The sequence below is a fragment of the Pseudorasbora parva genome, chromosome 18 (assembly GCF_024679245.1).
Source record: "Pseudorasbora parva isolate DD20220531a chromosome 18, ASM2467924v1, whole genome shotgun sequence".
Lineage (NCBI taxonomy): Eukaryota > Metazoa > Chordata > Actinopteri > Cypriniformes > Gobionidae > Pseudorasbora > Pseudorasbora parva.
Window position 1 is genome coordinate 20,965,865 of NC_090189.1, and position 20,888 is coordinate 20,986,752.

The window sequence follows — 20,888 nt, forward strand, 5'->3', positions numbered from 1 at the left end:
CACTCCAAAGAACCATTTAAGAACCTTTATTTTTAAGAGTGTGGGAAGGATTGTGGGCTTCTTTTAAAATGATGCCAGACAAACTCAAACTAATTAAGCTGGATTAATATCAACAATATCAACCAACTGTTAAGAACAACATTAAGAAACGACTAAAAGAATGATTTCCAAAGGATCATGTGAGACTAAAGATTGTGTAATGATGCTGATAAATTCAAAGTTAAAAATGATAGAATAATTGTATTTTGTCAGTATTGATTTGCTAAGGTCTTGGGTTAAGCGTGTCAAATCTAATACAAATGTGATAATGTGTATTCATTAAACTTAAGACAAACAATTTGCTGAGTAGTGATTTTATTGTATTTCATAGATTTCAGGACGTAATGCATTTTTCTTATGAGTAAACAGCCTTTTGTCTTAATGTTCAGCGTTATAGTTTAAAACAGTGCAACAATTAATCAGTGGGCATGAATCAGGAAACCTGAGAAAACACTGTCCCCTTTCTTCCCTTCTGCATACAGGCCATTATAGTAACCTGTCTTCAGCCAGACTTTCTCATTCTCTCTCAGATAAACAGCCAGTCCACCAGAGTTCACCTGCTGGCTGTTCTTTTGGATGTGATCACAGAAATTGGCTAGCTTCTTATCATCATGCATTAGAATTACACACAGACTTTTTTCTTTGCACGATGCATGAAACACAAAATAATAAGTGCCTGGAATTTTACATACAAATTTGCTCTCATCAGCACTGAAATGGTTATTGACATTGGTGATAATATTAGTGAAGCGTATTATTGCATTGGGGTCAGGAGGATGTCTTGTGGAACGGGACACACTGAATGCAGACAGCAGGTGAGATTTGGAAACGTCAAAAGTGCCTTGTTCCCCTGGCTCTCCTGGGGGGCCTTCTGGTCCCCTTATGCCGAAATCCCCACGGAGACCTCTCTTTCCAGGCATTCCTTTGATTCCAGGTTCCCCTTTTTCTCCTTTTTTAATGGCTTCATCAGGTTTGAGAGGTTTCCCTGTTAAGACACACATCCTTGTTTTAATATTATGTTTGAAGCACAAGCATAATCTCTTAAAGACACATGTTAGCATTTTTAAAGTGTATATTTGGACAGCGATTGTTTCATTAAAAGAACCACCTCTTCGAGTAATTGGAAATCTATCACATCCAGCAGTCTTTTCACGCCATTCACTGAACATCATTTTTTTTATTTGATATTTTTATAATTATTATTATTAGGCTATACTTGATTTGCTAGTATCCTATTAAGTGGCCATTTTATTGTAATGTAGACTATTGTTTTGTGTGTTAGGCCACTGTTAAAGTAGCCTATATTTTTTGTAAATAGGCCTATACTGTAAATGCCTGATTATGCCAATAAACTTTGGACTTTATTGACTACACCAGTAGCATACAGTGATGATAAATGAGATTATGTTTTCATTTGTTGGCCTTAACAGCATTTGAATGAAGTTCAAACAATAAGTTATTAATAAGCTACATGTTAAAAGAAAATTTAAGTCACAATATTCATCTCATCTATCTTTTAAATCAATTTAGTGATTGTATACTAAATGCATATCTTAATCTTGTTTATTATGCGTGTTTGTCTGCTAAAGTAATCTGAATGTTTTTATTTATTTATTAAAAAACCCCATAAAGAGTCAATCTTACCAGGATCTCCTTTCTCTCCCTTCGCCCCCTCCCTTCCATCACGTCCAGGAAATCCAGGGATACCTGGCAAACCAGGCATTGCTCCAGCAGGACAAGTGTCCGTAGAGACCAGATGGAGGCAGAGAGAACCCGCTAAAAGTGTTCCGAAAATGATGTGACCGCCAAACATGTTTGCTCTGGCGCAAGGAGATAACCAGACCCACACGTCTCGAAAGACTGAGCTCTATAATCTTATACATATAGCCTGCACAAGAAGCCAATGAAATGACAATTACAGTTCCTCTTTTGCACTGCACGTGCAGTTGCACCCATCCAAAGACCTTTCACAAAACTGAATTCAAACCTTATTCATATATTATATTCCTAAAAACTGCAAATTAGAGGTTTTTTTTTTACATCAGACTTTCATTTTTAATACATAGGCTAATTCTTAATAGATTTCAGAATTTAGAATACAAATATAATGAAAGGTAATATATAGTCAATTATCAAAGACAACAAAGCATTTTTTAAACAAAAATTTTAATAAAAATTTATTTTTTATTTATGAATACAACAAAGCAGATTAGATAGCTTCATTTATGTTTTTAAGTTGCTTACATCACTTCAGTAAAACACTGCGGTCAGTCAATAATCCTTTGTGATGCATTTAACGTAGGCTAGGCTATTAAGCCTGCTCTGTGATGTGATCGATTAAAAATCCATTGAACACTACATACATGCTTTTGGACATAGTTCTATCACCACCATCTGTGAAAGGCTCAATCCATACTTTATTATTTTTAGATAGTTTGAGTACGACCCCACCTGACACAACAAGGGATTGTGATCGTGGATTATAATCGCAGAAACTTAGGCTGACTGGAGATTGACTGTCACTCTTAAGTCTGAGACATAAGCGTCCTTCAGACGATGCGTGAAACACAAAGTAATACACCCCCGGAACCTTGCAAGTGAAATAGCCAGTGTCCCGTTTGAAATGATCATTGACATTGCTAAATTCGCTATCAAAGGTCACAGGTTGACCATATGAAGCATAATCTGTTCGGTTTCGCAGCACAGAGAAAGCTGGCTTCTGACTGCCAGCGTTGCCATCAACGTTACCAATGCTTGCGCTGGATCCGCTAGGACCCTTAGGACCAGGGGGACCATTTGGGCCCTGTTCACCAATGAAACCCTTTAGACCAAATTCTCCTGGGGGGCCTCTGCTGCCCATCTCTCCTTTGAGCTCCTCTACGTTGATACTGTTCAGCTTATCCTGCAATGCTGAGAGAACATTCATAAACTATCATTTCATTTCCTTCATACTAAACAATTGTAAAGAATGCTATTTTTAACTGGTCATTTTCAACTAACCATGAACATGGGATGCATATTGTACATTATCTTCTTACCTGATACTCCTTTCTCTCCCTTTGCTCCCGGCAATCCGTCCCGACCATTGACTCCCTTTACCCCATCTTTCCCATGTAACGCACAGTTATCCTGACCGGAAGCAGAGGGAAGCAACGCTCCCACCCAAAGAAAAGCAAACAAAGCCAAAAGCTGCATCCTAAAACATCTAGGATTAATAACAAATGAGGATTACAACTTCACAGGCATTTTGAAGTCATGTATTATAAAATAAACTAAAAGCCAATGTTAAATGATACAATTATGATTATGAAGTCATAAAATGCTTAGTAGTTAGACAGGTCCTTACCAGTGTCTCGCTGCAAATTTTACACTTCTTTTCCTGATTGTAGGCAGTAAAATGAAAAGGGAAAAACAGTTGCTGCTGAGAAAAAAAAGTAAGGTTTCATTTCTCCAAATTTTGAACTATATCAAAAAAAAAAAAAAAAACTCTTGAAATTGCGAACACATGCATTTTTTCTTCCCCATTCTCCATCAGCCTGTTTCCTATCCTCAAAACAAAAGGTCAAGAATTTATTGCATTACGTAAAATCTTAAAAAATAAAATAAAATAAAAAAAATCCTCATGCTGCTGCAAAACAACCAGCATTAATATCATTTGAATTGAGATAATGATCACCCCTTCAGTCACACAAGGAAACCATCTAAAATATAAAACATAAGCAGGCTATTGTTCTTAGCTTCCTGTAATGTTAACCCGATTTAACCTTTTATCTTCCCCGTCAACAATGATCAAATTACCAAACAACAAACAATTGAATTATTATTTAAATCCAAACCTACCCTAATTCCCTATGAGGAACAAATATTTGACATTGTTTCCAAAAAGGAATGCCATTCATTATTTTGGGGAGCATAAAAGATAGTTTGTCTGATGGTAACCAAAACAGTTTTTTCTACAAAATGTCTTCTTATGTTTGGAACAAAATGACTTGTTGTGGACATGACTGAAAGGACAGAATATACATTTTACAGAAACCAGAATAAAAAGTACAAAAGCATTCCATAAGAAAGCTGATTTTTTAAATATATTTTTTATTCATTATTGCACCTAAATAAAATTACAAACATAATAGCATAAAGTGGCACAGAAATTACTTCATTTATAAGTCACACAAACACCGCATTTAATTCATTGTTTGTTGTAATACAGATTCTACAACAGATTATTTATAAACATAGAGACTAGACTCAGATTCCTGTTGGCTTCCTTCTCATGGCACTCATGAACACCAGTTAAAGGAACAGGCGCCGTCTTACTCTCCCTCTGGTAGTATGGACAAACCTTTAGATGTTCAGAAATTGGAGGCAATTTGTCGAAGCACCAGCTGTCCACAGTGGAGAACAGGTTGCTAAACTGCCAAACCTGATGACGTTTTGAAAGTCAATTAGTGTAAAATTAAGTCAGATTCTTGTTTACAATTTTTCATGCACATAAACAAACTAAGTGAACTGATCCATCATTCTGAGTTGTTTCGACAGATTTATGCACTGAACATCTGCACAATATGTAAGATTTGTGAATTAAAATATCTAAAAACCACTAGAACAATGTTATCTATTTTGTTGACTTGTTTCCAAGATTGTTTATATCCAGAGAAATAAGCAATTTTAACCAGGACACGGACCGTGTCCATCAATGACATAATACTTCACGATTTACAGTTTTATTTTGTAAAAACCATGGAAAAAGCACCAAAGCTTTAATATATTATGTGTCTTATTAGACAGGCGAGCAACTGTTTGGATACATTCATCAACAGAAAACTAATCATTGTTAAATAGCTCAACACAGTCTTATTGTTTAAATCTCATTTTCTTGATTTACCGCGAGTACTATGTTTTACCATACCGTGTGCAACAAGTGTCTCATACGGGTGAACACACAGAGTAGTATAGCATAACTTTCAACACACTTAAATGTATCTAATATGATAAAACAACGCTGCGTTTCCCCACATACGCATGACCGGAAGAAAAAAAAGCGGTCGCCTGGGGCATAATAAAAGCTCCACTGCTCTCAAGCTGTGTGTCGTGCTCATCTCTCATTACTCAATCGCTCCAGTGGCCTCATTACACTCCATCCTGCTTCATACCACAGTAATGTTAATACTTCTTTAATACATTAGCTCCTTCATGCATATTATTTCTGCTGAGTCCCATCGGATTCTTTTGAGCTTCTTTTGAGCTTCGTCATCAAACTACGCCTTTGTTTTGAATAAGCAACCTCCAGTGGAGACACTTACATAATGTGCCGTTAAATAAAAGGCGCCTGTCATAACAAAATGCATGGACCCACTTTATATTAGTTGGCCTCAACTACTATGTACTAATATTTGAATTAATTATTTAAAAAAAAAATCCAATTGTGTTATTCCACAAATGGTTAATTGAAACGTACCACTCAATACCATTTGACCCAAGTGAGTTAGCATTTTAGAAATTCCGGTTCCATCGTCCTGAATTCAATGTTTTTTAAAAAAAAATGGGATTTAGTATAAATGGCTGAAATAAGGTTTGTGGTGAACATAAGCTCAAGACACTTACACATTTTAGTTTACGACATAACACATCAGTTTTACACCACTCATGTTTTTTTGTTTTTTTTTAAAGATGTTATGTGTCTTGAAAAAGACGGTTGCTAACAAGTGGCTAACAAAGGGGACTACAGAGGCTATTGAGGAGATTAAATGTCATCACGCTGAGCTCAGTCCGCTTTTACAACCTCTTTATGCTTATAATTGTGCTTTTTTAAACTATTCTAACTCAAACTTTCTAGGAAAATGTTTTTAGATAAACTGAAATAGTTGTTGGAAGCTTAGTAATGGTTAAAGTCGAGCTACTGTAGTGTAGTCTGGTTATAACCCACCTTTAATACTTCTGAGGACTGCATTTAGGCTTCAAAATTAATACAATTTGTGTTCATCATCTTGATGGACAAAACATGTAAATATCTTTACACAAGTAAGTATCTTGTTTTTTATGATAATCCAAAAGATTATGGAAAAATCCTGTTGGGTTTTTAATCGAGGGAACCTGTGATGCTAACTTCTGGTTGGCCTACAATGTGACGTCATATACCTGCACCACTCTATGATATTCTCTACACAAGTTTGCAACTTTTTATTAATCAGATTTGTAATTGCTGTAGAAGCTCACCCTTTTTCTGGTTCTCCAGCACCATCCACCATGAGAGTAGACCTTCTTCTCCCACTTCAATGAGACCATCCCTCTCTCATGAAGCAAGGTGCTGCATACCTCCCTCATGAGACGAGACACCAGAGCCAGCTGGGACAGGGTGAAGCTGTCGAGATATCCAGCAACGTGGACCAGAACCTCAAAAGGAAGCCTGCTAAGAGCATCTGTATTGCGTGCACGCTTTCTTTCCATGGTCACTGTTTTTACACCTTCATACAGTGTGTCTGGAACCTCTGGTCTGAGGCAGAAGGTGCTGAGCTCTTTGTCATAGAAGACCGTGGCTCTGTGAGAGCTGGGCTGAAACCTTCTCTGAATAAAAGTGCAGCCGAGGTAGGCAAGAGGGCATCGCTGTTCAAACCATCCACTGACGCAACTCTGGATGTCAGAGTGAACATTCTTGTAGTGTGACGGATACTCGTCCCGTCTGAATGTGTGGTTGCATAGGTACGTAAACGCAGAGCTGGATTTGTTGTGCCTTCTGGTGACGCTCTCGGCCTGAATGTGGACATGAAGTTTCAAAGCCCGGTCAGCAGTGATGTCAGCCAGCGAGGTCTCTGCTTTGAAAGGTGCGGAGTAGAAATCATATGTCTGGGTTCCAACGTCTAGAAGAAGGGCGTCTGTGCACGCTGATTCAGCTATGAGATGCCCTCGTAGTTCCCTCTCTAAAGAGCACAATAGAGTAGCTTGAACTTCATCCCATTTTGGTATGTCATCGATTTCAACACCTAAGTCAGATGTGTCTACGCTTGTGTTCACCTTCTTGTTATGCGAGGGGTTTCGAATGCGACTGTGTTTGGCTTTGAAGCTGGTTGGGATTTGGAAAGTGCGGACTGTTTTAATCTTCATGGTCTCCAAATGTTCGTAAATGGGTTTCTTTTGGGGTCTTGTGTCACATGCAAACAGGGATGTTGCAATGAGGAATTTATGCTCATCCATTTCAAATGGGTTATATTGAGGGATGTCAGTAGCTGCATCTTGACCGTCAATCTGCATTTCCCGCTCTTCCTGTAAGACTTCTAGCCTGCTTGGGTTTGCTTGCGGCTTTATTTCATTACCACGAGAGGGTTCAGGATTTTCCCCCAACACTTTCATTGTTTGCTTGCAGCCGCTCAATGCCATGCTAAACATTCTTTCCCAAATATTATAGCCTTCGAGGTTCAACGCATTAGGATTCCTCGCCAGTTCTTCTCGTTCCTCCTGAGTCAGACCTCCTACTTCAGTTTCCGTGCTTGAAGACACAAAAGCTTCCTCAACTCTATTGGAGGATGGTTCCCCTCCCACAGCCCCCTCTGGCACTGCAACTGAAGGCTCATTAGCTAACTTTTCAGTAAGTTCAGGGAAGATAGTCTTCATTTTGAGAGAATGAAAGAGGTGCTGCTGGTCCCTCAAAGCCATCGAGAGATCCAGAGGTTCCTGAGTGTAGTTCTCCTTTAAAACATTCTCATAGAACTCAGGGGTCTCAGACTCTTCGATGGGCCATCTGTTCCACTCCATGGAGCAGGAGACAACGCTAGCAGGACACACCGTCAAGTGCTTAGCTAGATTTGAGCGGCACATTGTGAATGGACAGCCATATTCAACATTGAGACAAGGCACCCTCTCATTGGGGCACAAAAGCATGTGTTCTTCTTCCTTGCACAGGTGAAACACGGCGCCGCACAGCAAACGGCAACTGATGATCGCACATGACACAGAAATCTCAACTGCCGTCTTGCAGCGGCGGCTGTGGCAACTCTCACAGTGCCGATGTAGCTTGGATGTTTGGGTCCTGTGTTTACCCTGTGACGAAATGCAAAAGAATGGTGTTTTACCGTGTTTTAGACTGAATAGAAAGTTTGGAAAGTGGTTTTACCATAACTGTAAATACTGCAAAAAAAGTTTGAAAAAAGTAAAACGATTAAGAAGTAAATTTACTTTGATTTTATTTCCCTCTAAATACTAGATGGCACAAAACCTTGCAGCAGCACTTTCCAAAACATCCACTTTTTAAGATGCACATGGAAATTTGGCTGATCCTTCATGCAAACACGGGCAGTAGCGCAAAGGTGATTCAAGAATATTTGATCCAATATTGGATTTTTTTTTAAACGCTGTAAATTTAAGGAATAAATGAGAATCATTAAAATGACTGAACAGACTTTGAGACAAAGGCCTTGGTAATGATTTTCAGGTTTTTTCAAGATAATTAAAACAACAGTTTTTCCAATAATGGAAAGAATATGTAAAATTAGCCTATACACACCTGTTACTGGGGCAAAAGGCATACTAATAAACATGATAATAAACAGCTGGCTGACTTTTCTATTTGTTGACATGACAGGGTCTATGTCTGAAAACCTAGGCAGCTGACTTGTTGCCTCGCCGCCTTATCAGACAATGACTTGTAACAGCGTTTGTGCATGAAGGCATGCACCTCACAAAACTAATTTCGGACAGACTTCTAAGGCACTGTAACAGTTCTACAGCAAAATAGAGAGAGCTTTGTTGAGAACGAAACAACTTAATTACTACATTAGTCACATCCAATCAGAAATGGAAAATGTTGCTCAATAACGTACATTTACATACTCAAACTGACCAGAAAATAAAACTTTCATATGCCATCTTTTTTTCCAGCTCAACATCCAAAGAATGGAACGCACAGGATTGTGGGATATCAAAGAATACATGTATGCTGCCTTCAGTACTCGGTCAGATGAAGGTATCTCAGGACAAAGGAAGTGAAGCCAACATTAGATTCAGCCTTGATGCCTTCCTACCTTAAAATGTGTCCTCTGAAGGCAGCATTTTCTAGGTTTCAGACAAAGCCATAGTAAGATTCAGATGGTAATTAACATTAGGTTGGGTGTCCACTATTAGAATAAAACCATCATATAAAAAATAAAAAATAAAATAAAAATAATCTATATATAGATTTGTATATGAATCATATTATATAATAAAATATATTTATTGTTACTATTGTGAAGCTATATTCAATTATTATGGGATATTATATATTTGTATATTCACATATTTTATTGACAGCAAATCAAAAATGAATGATTTTATAATCCTTTGTTTATCAAAATAAACAGAAAATGGTACAAACCTTGTTTTTACCAAGTATTTACTTATTAAAACGTAATGTTTTAGCTGAAGTATCTGTATAAATAAAATATTGTGTGCCTTTTGCCCCATGCCAGATGACACATTTGCATTTTCCCCATGCCACCTCATTCGTGTAAGATTTTTAAACAAAAACAAACCATGTTTATGGTTTATTTTAACACAAAATATGTTGGTCCATCAATGTTCAATACAAACATCTTTCTGCAAACACTATGGGAGTTTTCTTGTATGTCTGTAGCTCTGTTGTAGGCCTATACACCGTAAATGTGTTCATTTTTTGTATGTGCTAAAAACTGTTTTTGAGAAATAGCCCATAACTCTTAGCTAATGCTAAAAACCTAAATGCTTCTTGCACAAACAATATAGGCACTACATATTTAGATTGCTATGTTTTTCTTGCATTTGGTAAAAAGGCAAACAAAAGTTGACCTACCATAGTGTTTTACTGTGAGCTCCACAGTGGTGTTCAGCTTACTTAAGTTTGAGTGGGCCTATATCTGTGTCTGCCCATTAGTTAAAAATAGACACTTTACATAGCAGTGTGACTTGTTCTGTGGCACACAAGAGTCGAGTTACATGTTCTGCACCCTTACCCGGTGTTTTCAAGGTATCCAAACTCAGTCTAGTTCGCAGAACGCATTTTGCGTTTTAATCATTTTTTAAATTTCCATCTTGTTAAATTATCACGTATTTAGATGACGATATGTCAAGTTTTTAAATGTTTTAAACATTGACACAGCGCCTTAAGATTCTTAAGATTCAATCCACATTGATTCACATTCAATTCAGTTTACATTCAGTTAATATTTGATTCACATTTAATTCAATTTACATTCGGTTATTTAAATTAAATTCACATTCAATTCACATTCAGGTATTTAAATTAAATGCACATTCAATTTTAATTCATATTTGATTCACATTCATTTGAATTCACATTTAATTTAATTCACATTTAATTTGATTCACATTCAATCCACATTCAATTTACATTCAGATCAATTCACTTTTAATTCAATTCACATTCAATTCAATTTACATTCAATTCACATTTAATTAAATTCATATATGATTCACGGTCAATTCACATTCAGTTATTTCATTTAAATTCACATTCAGTTATTTCATTTAAATTAAATTCACACTCAATCCACATTGATTCAAATTCAGTTCAGTTTACATTAAGTTCATATTTGATTCACATTTAATTCGATTTACATTCAATTCACATTCAGTTATTTCAATTAAATTCACATTCAATTCAATTAATATTTGATTCACATTCAGTTGGATTCACATTTAATTTAATTCACATTCAATCCACATTCAATTTATATTCAGATCAATTCACTTTTAATTCAATTCACATTCAATTCGATTTGCATTCAATTCATTTAATTAAATTTGGTCAATATTTGATTAAATTCACATTCAATCTGATTCACATTCAATTTGATTTGCATTCAATTCATTTAATTAAATATGATTCATATTTTATTAAATTCACATTCAATCTGATTCGCATTCAATTCGATTTACATTTTATTCACATTCAACGAGATATGAAGAGTTGAGATGTAAATGCCAACTGTGTCAAACATTATAGATGATATTGAGCAAATGCTCTCTGCATATAGTATACGTTTATCAAATACTTTCAGATAAGTTAGTAGTTGGACTAAACAGCACAATTAATTTGGATTTGTTTTATGATCTCTTTATGAACTTTTTATAGCGTCAAAATGTTAGTTGCGTAGCTGCCCATGGAGGGACAGAAAGCTCTCAGATTTTCAAAAAGATCTTCATTTGTGTTCTGAAGAGGAATGAAAGACTTAAGGGGTTTGAACAACATGGGGGTGAGTAAATAATGACAGAATTTTCATTCTTGGGTGAAGTTTTACAAAGATATCAAACACATAAAAAGTACTTTTGACACCTGAAAGTTTGTGATCCAAAATTTTATTCAAACCTAGATATAAAGTGATTAATAAATAACCAAAAAGTAACACAAGTCTGCATTATTTCTATAGGCCACTAATCAAAACAAACTGTTCTGCTGTTCAAAAACTTAACAATTACTTAAACATCCTGAAATTATTGTTTATTGTTATACCAATTTTTACATTCATGGTATAATTTGTAAAGAAAAAAATTAAATAAGAAAGAATTATAAATATAGTTAAAGCTGCAAGCAGCATTTATCAGGGTTCAAGCAGTTTAAGGCCTTAAACAAATGCATACAAATACATTATGTTTTATTTAGCAAGCATGTAACGAATTGAGTCATATATGGAAAATATAATTTTAAAAACAATTATAGGCTTTTATGTGCAGTTATATGATGGGTAATATATGATGGGTAACTAAATGTTTACTGCAAGTCTGCTTCAGGTTTCACATTACTCATAATTTGGCATAATTGTCAATACCAATGCTTCATTGGAAATAAGTGATGAATTTTTACAAAATGTATTTGTAAATGTTATAATAGTGATATTATAATGTCTAAATATGAATTATAGAACATTACCTACTGAGTAGAATGACAAAATGACTATTTTAACCAGTAGATGGCAGCAGAAAACCACTCGTTACCTCACTCTCATTTCTAAAGGGTCTGTGTTTTGTTTCAAGGCACATTATCCACGTTAAACATGCTTACACGCAAACACATTTAATTGCAGATATAGATATTTGAAATAAATTATTTTAAAATTTGATTGTAAATGTTAATAGTGATTTAATAATGTCTAAATATGAATTCTACAACAATAATAGGGAGTTTTATGACAAAATGAATATTATAAACAGTATACGGCAACAGAATGATCACTCATTGATCACTTCCAACAGTAATCTCCACAAGTAAGGCACAAATTGTCATATTATTTTTTAAATTAAAACAGCACCAGGTAACTTTTCAACTTTCATAATATATTTTCAAGACTATTGTGATGGATACATCGACTTATAATAAGTTGAATGACACTTCAGCCATAGCCTGACGGGGTCTGTATTAGCCTAGAAATCTAGACGCACCCTAGGCGCAGCAAATGTAATTTGCCACAAGTGTCGTCTAGCAACTCTCAAGCTTCTGAGCTGTAAAAGCCAAACTCTGGTCGGGCCAATCACATCGTGTATAGAGTTGGTGGGCGGGGCTTAATATAATGACGGCCGAGTTGCGTGTGCGCGTGCTTCTAGTAAACACAGAAACTGGCGAACGGCGGTCTTTCAAATCAGCTATGACCGCGACTCTGGAAGACTTGGAGTTGAGCTTTTCTCTGAGAAAAGAACAAAGAAGGGCACTGAAGTCATTCTTAAAAAGGGAAGATGTGTTCTGAGTTTTGCCGACTGAGTACGGCGAAAGTTTAATCTGTCAACGAGCTCTGCTTCACCTTTGTTGCTCTGGTTGGTTGTAGCGCTATCCAATTGCGTGCACGCTGTGCAGAGGGAGTTTGAAAGACAACCGTTTATCCCGCCCCTCGGATTGAGCCCTGTCAATGGTGAGTTTCCAGACCAAACATCTTGATGTGGGTCTGGCTTGTCAGGCTAGGTCAGTATCGCTTTTAATCGTACTTTTAAACTTCGGGTTTCAGGTAGTAACCCGAGAACAAAAAGAACTACAAAATTCGACTGCTTTATGGCATATACGTCACTTCCACCACCACCCTGGCATGTACAAGTTTGGTAGGGGCTACATTCTTGCAAGTAAATACATAAGATGTACAAAATCATATTTTAGGATACCTAACATGGCTGTGATATTTGTTTATTTGTCTTGCCTCAAGCTATAATGCAAATTGATTTTTCAAATTTGCTGATTCATCTAGCTTGATATTATAATATTGATGATATATGGTTATTACCTACCACTCAAACATTGAATTGAATTATCATATAGATTCTGTAAAACGGTAAGCAATATACTAGGCTACTAAATGACGCTGGCTTGTAAACGTGAGCATCGCAATCATTTGGTGTTTGAAAAAAATAAAACCCATGAAATTATATTCATATGACATGCTGAAACATATTCCACTGTACCTGGGATGAAGACATTTCACACGCGATGTAAGCAGAATACCTGCTTGTGAACTCCTCCTGCAGTGTTCGGGGCTATCATGGTTGTCATGTCAACAAATGCACGCGTGCATCCCCTGATGTAGGATGACAGAGTTTAACACGATCTGATTGGATGACGCCTACGCTGGCGCTTGAAAAGTTGAGAAATCTTCAATTTCTGCCGCTTGAAACGCAAGGGAAGCGACATGACAGAACCCACAATTCGGTTTGGCAACGGATGATGTCACTCATTCAAAGTAAATAGGAAGCGTTAACACTTACAGTGGTAGACAGTAGTAGGGGGATCCCTAGTGCAAAACCTACCTAGTGCTGCTTTCAATGTGCTTACACACAAACACATTTATGTTTAGGATATAGATATTTTAACAAGCTGCTTAGTTTAAAATTGCAAACAAAACCAAAATATATATTTTTTGGTCTCACTGTACTCATATTGTGATATAATTTCATATAATTCATATAATGAATGATATGCATATTATGTGGATATGTCAAACACCACATGATTACAGAGCCATAAAACTCCTAAGCACCAACTAGTGGCCAATTTATTTCAAAATTTGTTCTGATTGGCCTCTGTTAACCTCGTCTAATAGGTGCTCCAACTTCATTGGCCAAGGACAGCCATGTTTTTTGAGATACGTCAATGTCCTTATAGACCATCATGGCACTTGGAGACACTTCATACCAATTTTCAAGTCAATTGGACTATCTCAGGTGGTTATAGCTCTTTTTATGTTTTTTCTTCATGTTATAGCGCCACCAAGTGTTCAATTGTCACAATTTTCTTCTACATGTGTACCGAGTTTGGTGAAGATATCTTTATCTTTATTCTTTATCTTTATATCTTTATATCTTTATTTTATTTAGTTTCCTTAGTTATAGCCATTTTAGTAAAATTGGCTCTGCCCTGAACGTAAATTTTTATGCCCCATAACGACCGTGGATCAAAATTTCAACTTTTTTCTGAATAACTACTGATATTCAGACTCCACAGACTCTTTCTGTACCGGATTGGTTCTGATTGGGCAAAAAACCTAGGACTAGTTTGCAAAAGTAGGTTTTCAACTAAATTCAAAATGGCGGGAAAAATGTACATAGGCCTACTGGAAATGAAATTGTAGATATATGCTTAAACCCCAAAATAATTTTCACTAGTTGACATTTAAGCCACACAGCAAATGTCATACAAAAAAATACAGTATCATTTGCGTCCCATAAACAAAGAAACCAAACCATGCCTCTTCTTTCCTTTGTTGTCAAACACATTGGCCAGAGCAAAAGGTTCAGTTTTCAGTTCCGTTTGGTAGAATGGACAGTGTTTCAGGTGCTCGGCCATTGATGGTGCGTTACCGACGCACCAGTTATCCACTTTGCTGAAAAGAGTACTGAACTCCCAGACCTAAGAAAAATTTAGAGGGAGAGAATAGAGTTAAAGTCAATAAGAGATCTTTACCTTGAACTTGAAACTGCTCAACTGATCATTTGAAATCTGTCACATGAAAATTTCTGTCAATATTTTTGATTGGCCTAAATTCTATTCCTTTTACTGATTTGAATACAAATTGTATCAGTCCTACCTTCATTTTATAAAGATTTTGAATTGGTAGAATATATATATTTTTTCTTTCTTTATTTTTTTAGAAAAAGAAAATGTAGGTCTACTAACCAATTGGCTTGGCTTATTTAATTGCCATTTCATATATATATATATATACTTATATATATATATATATATATATATATATATATATATATATATATATATATATATATATATATATATATATATATATATATATATATATATATGAAATGGCAATTAAATTTAACATAACAAGGTACAAATATACAAACATATATATATATATATATATATATATATATATATATATATATATATATATATATATATATATATATATATATATACAAATTTTAAATAACAATTAATTATAAACAAATGCTGAAATGCATTATTATGGCTGGTTATAAGTCATAAGTTATAAAAATACAGGGTTTTAAATATTTATATTTGTAATCATTTTTTAATAGCAATTAATTATGTTCTAAACAAATGCAGAAAAGCCTTACTATGGTAGGTTTCCAGCGGGCTCCTCCATGAGAGTATGACTTCTTCCGCCACTTAAAGGCCACCATTCCTCTCTCCTGCAGTAGCGTGGCACATATATCCCTGAACAATCGTGAGACCAATGCTAGCTGGGACAAGGTGAAACTATCCAGGTAACTAGCAATGTGGTGAAGCACCTCAAAGGGAAGGTTACTAAGAGAATCTTCATATTTGACGCGTGCCTTTAGTGCAACGGTCTGCAAATCACTCATAAGAGGGGTAGGAACCTCAGGTGTGAGGGTGAAAATACTGAGGTCTTGGTTATAGGAGACTTTGGCCCTGTGTGTGGTGGGCTGTAATCTTCTCTGACTGAAAGTGCAACCAAGGTAGGCCAGAGGGCATCTCTGCTCAAACCAGCCACTCAGACAGGATTGCACATCCAAATGCACGTTCTTAAAATGTGAGGCAAACTCATCCCGCCGGAAGAAATGGCCACACATGAACGTGAAAGCTGAGGTGGATTTGTTGTGTCTGAGAGTAACCGTTTCTGTATCAAGCTCAACGTAAAGTTTTAAATCTCTGTCTGCTGTAATTTCACTCAGAGTTGCATTGTATTTGAAGGGAGCTGTGGCAAAATTATAGGTCTGTGTACCAATATCAATGTAAAGTCCATCTGTCGCCGCATCTGCGCTTATTTTGTGGCCCCTTACCTCAGCCTCTGCAGAACAGAGTAGGGTTGCAAACATCTCATCCATCTCCTGGCAACTTTTTTCAGATACATCAAGGTCAGACGTGTCGACACACTTGTGCTCAGTCAATACTCTTGGACAGAATTCCCTATGTTGAATGCGTTTTTCTCTGTAACTACTGGGAACCTTAAAGGAACGAAGAGTTTGGACTGGTATTGGCTCCAGGCTCCCATAAACAAAATCTCTCTCTCTGGGCGTGCAAGCATCCATCTGACCGAAGGAGATCAGCATGCGCCCGTGATGCACTATGTACATGTTGAATTCTCTGGGTTTCACATCCTGCCCGAGTCTCTCCAGGACGCCATCCTGCCAAGGTGCATATCCAGTTTTGGAGATATCTATATGGGATACATTGTCTTTCTCAGGCTCCACAGAAGAACCTTGAGAAGGCATATTTTTTCCTTTCTTTTCTTCTTTTTTTGAAGCCTCGGCCTCCGCTTCTGCCTGCTTGCAACCTCCCATTTCCATGCTAAACATCTTTTCAAACAGATTGTACTTCTCCTTGTCAATGGTACCATTTGGGACCACATCTTCATTTAGATATTTCTCACAAGCTTTAGATGCTTTGTTTGCTAAAACTGAAACTCCATGTCCATTGACATGAATCCCATTACACACAGACTCTCTTCCTACTGCTTCCTCCTTGTCATCCTCCTCCATTGGTGCAGGTTCCTCTTCTTGTTCCTCCATCAACTCAACAAAGCAGTTCCTCATTTTCAACCTGGCACATAGATGTTTCTGATCTCTCAGTGCCATGGAAAGGTCCAGTGATTCCTGCTCATGGAGCTCTTTAAGAAGGTTTGTATGCAACGGTGCATCTGGGTTCTCGACAGGCCAGCGGTTCCACTCCACCGAGCAGCAGACGACGCTCGCAGGACACACCTCAAGGTGTTTGGCCAGCTGAGAGCGATGCATGGTGAATGGGCAGCCATAGTGAGCATTAATGCAGGGTACCTTCTCGTTGGGACACAACAGAGAGTGCTCGTCCTCTTTACACATGTGGAAGTAGGCCCCACAGAGCAAGCGGCAGTTGATGACCATGCATGACACAGAGATCTCTATGGAGGCTTTACAGCGGCGGCTGTAACAGGTCTCACAATGCCTGTGCAACCTTGGACCAGATCTCCTATAGTGGCTCTGTGGGAAAACACAATAGACAAGCACAACAAAACGACTCAGAAAGACGAGCACAGTATTCATTCTATATTGATGTATTTCCTATTAAAATAGGATGGGGGGAAATTGTGTCACGGTCATGTTTACTTTCTTTATCATGTCTTGTTTAGATTCATAGTTTTCTAGGTCATAGGCTTGTATCCTTCTAAAAAAAAAGCATATTGTGATAAAGTTCATTATTTTCCATAATGTAATGATACAAATTAAACTTTCATATATTTTAGATTCATTGCACACCAACTGAAATATTTCAGGTCTTTTATTGTTTTAATACTGATGATTTTGACATACAGCTCATGAAAACCCAAAATTCTTATCTCAAAAAATTAGCATATTTCATCCGACCAATAAAAGAAAAGTGTTTTTAATAAAAAAAAGTCAACCTTCAAAAATTCTGTTCAGTTATGCACTCAATGCTTGGTTGGGAATCCTTTTACAGAAATGACTGCACTCTGGGAACAGCCTATTCATTCAGACATTTCTTTCTGTGTCTTACCCTCTCACTTGAGGGTGTCAATGATGGCCTTCTGGACAGCAGTCAGGTCAGCAGTCTTACCCATGATTGCGGTTTTGAGTAATGAACCAGGCTGGGAGTTTTACAAAGCCTCAGGAATCTTTTGCAGGTGTTTAGAGTTAATTAGTTGATTCAGATGATTAGGTTAATAGCTCGTTTAGAGAACCTTTTCATGATATGCTATTTTTTTTAGATTTTCATGGGTTTTTGGGGGTTTTCATGAGCTGTATGCCAAAATCATCAGTATTAAAACAGTAAAAGACCTGAAATATTTCAGTTGGAGTTCAATGAATCTAAAATATATGAAAGTTTAATTTTTATCATTACATTATGGAAAATAATGAACTGTAACACAATATGCTAATTTTTTGAGAAGGACCTGTATAGTATGAATGTGTGTATAAAAATAATCTGGACGTACTACATTTCGCTATGTTGTCATTATAACGTGACATACCAGTAATGTTGCATCACTGCCATTCACAAATCCTATCCTGTGGCCTCATGAGATAATAAAGTGTCCCACATATTCATATTATGCACATTTCAGGATCTCACCGGAAGAAGTAGGTCACCTGGGTACTTTTTGCCTACTCTTTTGTGAGTACTTTGATTTCGGAAATACTACTTTTGTCTGGTTTTTGTCTACTGTATAGTAGGGAAGTATGAATTTAGATCTATCTGATTTTGAGTACACTTTTATGAGTACAATAGTATGGGCCTCAAATATAAATTATGTGGACTTAAAGCCACAAAATACCAATCTTGAGTTATTATATTAAATTATATAATCTCATTCTTTGCTCAGTTAGTTTTAATAATTCATTGTAGTATCCATTCCATGCACCCTAATATATAATGCTGATCAATTCAGTAATTCATGGCTCAGATGCTATATAATGCTTTCACACACAAAATATCACTGATGAGAAAATGAAATGAACATACCATTATGATCCAAATCAGCGTCAATGAGCAACAGTAGTTTCTGAAAAAAGTAAAGTAAAGTAGTATCTTATTTGTTAAAATGAAATGTACCTTCATGCATTTATATTTGTGCTGAAACATATTTTCATTTTAAAAGAACCTATAGGACTTTGCCGTATACTTAAGTGTAAGAGAGCACTGACAGCAAAACAACAATTGCCAAACTGAAAACTGAAAAAACTGAAAACCACTTACCAGACAACTTACCTAAAGGGTCAAAGTCTGAAGCCTAAAGAAGTTTAGAGAAAGTCTAAAGAAGTTCCCCCGGCTTGTTCCAAGAGACATTTCTAAGGAACAAGATGGTGGGTCATGTTAAAAATAGTCTTCTTGGCTGGCAGTAGCAGGTTACATGACCTGTAGAGATAATGTAGAAAAGTTGACGAACAAATGACAAACATTATGAAATAAAAATAAATAAATTTCTGTCTATCTTACTATGATCAAAACTCTTTACTGCCTTCAAAGGGTAAACAGACAGAACAGATCAACAGAGAGAGATTAAACCTGTTAATAGTTTAACGTTTCATGAGTAGGTCACCAGATGGCAGTCTTTCCTTTTAGTTTAGAACTGGGCTCCACCAGCACACAAAATAAATGTTGTGTTGTTCTCCATTCTCACCCTTTCCTTATTTATCATTAATAAGGTTTTTGTCATGTGTGACGTTCTGATGTAGTTGCTTTGTTTTTATCAGAAAGCTCAGGAACATCCATCCACATTCACACTGACCACACAGAACACTGAACTAGGGTACTAGGAGTGAAGGGTACTAAAGTATATTTATGTTTATAGCATGCCATAGATGCTTAAAACTAAATGTGTATGAGTTTATTGTACACACACTCATAATTATGGGGACATTCATAGGCGTAATTGTTTTTGTACTGTACAGCCTTATATTCTTTCCTCCGACCTAGACCACACCCCTAAACATCACAGAAAAATTTAGTTTTAAATTTTCAAAAAACATAATTCTGTATGATTTATAAGCTTGTTTCCTCATGGGGACGTAAAAAATGTCACCACAAGTTCAGCATTTACTGGTATTTTGGGGACATTTAGCCCACATAAGGGAACACACACACACACACACACACACACACACACACACTTTTGTGTTTTATGGGGACTTTCCTTGTCGTCTGCTCTGTATTTTCTACTGCACAGAGGCGTGATCAACGATCATAATTCAAATGACTGTACGCAATTGAACAGTACTTCAACCAATCAGACCACCAGGCATGATCAACAGACCATCGCTTCTCTATTGGTCATCGTGTTAAACCTGCCAGTAGCGCGCCAGGTGGATCTGTGCCAGTCTGTGATTGGTTCCTGCAAAAGTGTAACAAACAGAAGCAGTAGAAATTAATGTACAAGTTTCCAGACCGAGTTGCAGGTTCAGGTAGATCAGGCAGGGTTTACCCAGACTTTCCATAAAAATTACAGAAAACTTTTAACATACATTTTCAAAATACAGAAAATTCTGTTTTACTCATGGGGACCTATAAATCATATCCTGTTACGTCATAACAAGTAAGGTTTTTTTTAAATAAAAAAAGCAGAACGTTTTAAGGTTTAGGGGATAGGATAGCATAGGATAGGATGGATAGGCATGTAGACTGGATGTCCCCCTAAAACATGAAAACCCAACATGTGTGTCTGTGTGTGTTGACTCGTAGTTACCAATATTATTGCCTATACTTATTTTGTTCAAACTTTCTGGTGCCTGTCATTTCATTTCGTATCCTACATCAAACACTTGTGTGAATGTTATTAAATGAAAGATGATTTCAAGATATTTTTAACAACTTCAACAATCACCTCAGGAGGGTGTAGTAGCCATACCAAACACAGCACAGTCGCCTAATCATGTCCTCATGTTTTACTGTAGGTGAGCGGGATTAG

General features: G+C 36.6%; 4 protein-coding genes across 7 annotated transcripts; all 4 read right to left on the minus strand.

The window, feature by feature from the left end:
- Nucleotides 1–337: 337 nt before the first annotated feature.
- On the minus strand, nucleotides 338–1,925 carry c1qc (complement component 1, q subcomponent, C chain). Its single transcript, XM_067422904.1, has 2 exons — nucleotides 1,684–1,925; nucleotides 338–1,024 (listed from the first exon to the last, which is right to left on the minus strand). The coding sequence occupies exons 1-2, from the start codon at nucleotides 1,850–1,852 to the stop codon at nucleotides 459–461; spliced, it is 735 nt and encodes a 244-aa protein (XP_067279005.1). The 5' UTR covers nucleotides 1,853–1,925; the 3' UTR covers nucleotides 338–458.
- Nucleotides 1,926–2,210: 285 nt separating this feature from the next.
- c1qa (complement component 1, q subcomponent, A chain) lies at nucleotides 2,211–3,464 on the minus strand. The gene is made up of 3 exons (XM_067422902.1): nucleotides 3,386–3,464; nucleotides 3,078–3,244; nucleotides 2,211–2,949 (listed from the first exon to the last, which is right to left on the minus strand). The coding sequence occupies exons 2-3, from the start codon at nucleotides 3,232–3,234 to the stop codon at nucleotides 2,351–2,353; spliced, it is 756 nt and encodes a 251-aa protein (XP_067279003.1). The 5' UTR covers nucleotides 3,235–3,244; nucleotides 3,386–3,464; the 3' UTR covers nucleotides 2,211–2,350.
- Nucleotides 3,465–4,152: 688 nt separating this feature from the next.
- On the minus strand, nucleotides 4,153–9,875 carry fbxo40.1 (F-box protein 40, tandem duplicate 1). Its single transcript, XM_067423652.1, has 3 exons — nucleotides 9,839–9,875; nucleotides 6,256–8,073; nucleotides 4,153–4,462 (listed from the first exon to the last, which is right to left on the minus strand). The coding sequence occupies exons 1-3, from the start codon at nucleotides 9,839–9,841 to the stop codon at nucleotides 4,253–4,255; spliced, it is 2,031 nt and encodes a 676-aa protein (XP_067279753.1). The 5' UTR covers nucleotides 9,842–9,875; the 3' UTR covers nucleotides 4,153–4,252.
- A 4,463-nt stretch (nucleotides 9,876–14,338) lies between these two features.
- Nucleotides 14,339–19,505, minus strand: fbxo40.2 (F-box protein 40, tandem duplicate 2). Of its 4 annotated transcripts, none has more exons than XM_067424366.1 (5): nucleotides 19,421–19,505; nucleotides 19,193–19,272; nucleotides 18,947–18,986; nucleotides 15,583–17,445; nucleotides 14,339–14,890 (listed from the first exon to the last, which is right to left on the minus strand). In XM_067424366.1, exons 3-5 carry the CDS (start codon nucleotides 18,947–18,949, stop codon nucleotides 14,693–14,695), a joined length of 2,064 nt encoding a protein of 687 aa, XP_067280467.1. In that variant the 5' UTR covers nucleotides 18,950–18,986; nucleotides 19,193–19,272; nucleotides 19,421–19,505; the 3' UTR covers nucleotides 14,339–14,692. The 4 variants fall into 4 exon arrangements, with proteins under 4 accessions (XP_067280467.1, XP_067280468.1, XP_067280471.1 ...); XM_067424367.1 differs by having other exon boundaries at nucleotides 19,193–19,339; nucleotides 19,421–19,494; XM_067424370.1 differs by having other exon boundaries at nucleotides 19,181–19,339; nucleotides 19,421–19,494.
- Between the last annotated feature and the right edge of the window lie 1,383 nt (nucleotides 19,506–20,888).

Excerpts from the sequence above, each read along its gene's own strand:
- c1qc (XM_067422904.1), bottom strand. The coding sequence starts at position 1,852 with ATGTTTGGCGGTCACATCATTTTCGGAACACTTTTAGCGGGTTCTCTC. Across the intron at positions 1,025-1,683 it reads GGGAGAGAAAGGAGATCCTG|GGAAACCTCTCAAACCTGAT; the intron begins GTAAGATTGACT and ends GTGTCTTAACAG.
- c1qa (XM_067422902.1), bottom strand. The coding sequence starts at position 3,234 with ATGCAGCTTTTGGCTTTGTTTGCTTTTCTTTGGGTGGGAGCGTTGCTT. Across the intron at positions 2,950-3,077 it reads GGGAGAGAAAGGAGTATCAG|CATTGCAGGATAAGCTGAAC; the intron begins GTAAGAAGATAA and ends ATGTTCTCTCAG.
- fbxo40.1 (XM_067423652.1), bottom strand. Across the intron at positions 4,463-6,255 it reads GCTGGAGAACCAGAAAAAGG|GTTTGGCAGTTTAGCAACCT; the intron begins GTGAGCTTCTAC and ends AAACGTCATCAG.
- fbxo40.2 (XM_067424366.1), bottom strand. Across the intron at positions 14,891-15,582 it reads CCCGCTGGAAACCTACCATA|GTCTGGGAGTTCAGTACTCT; the intron begins GTAAGGCTTTTC and ends AATTTTTCTTAG.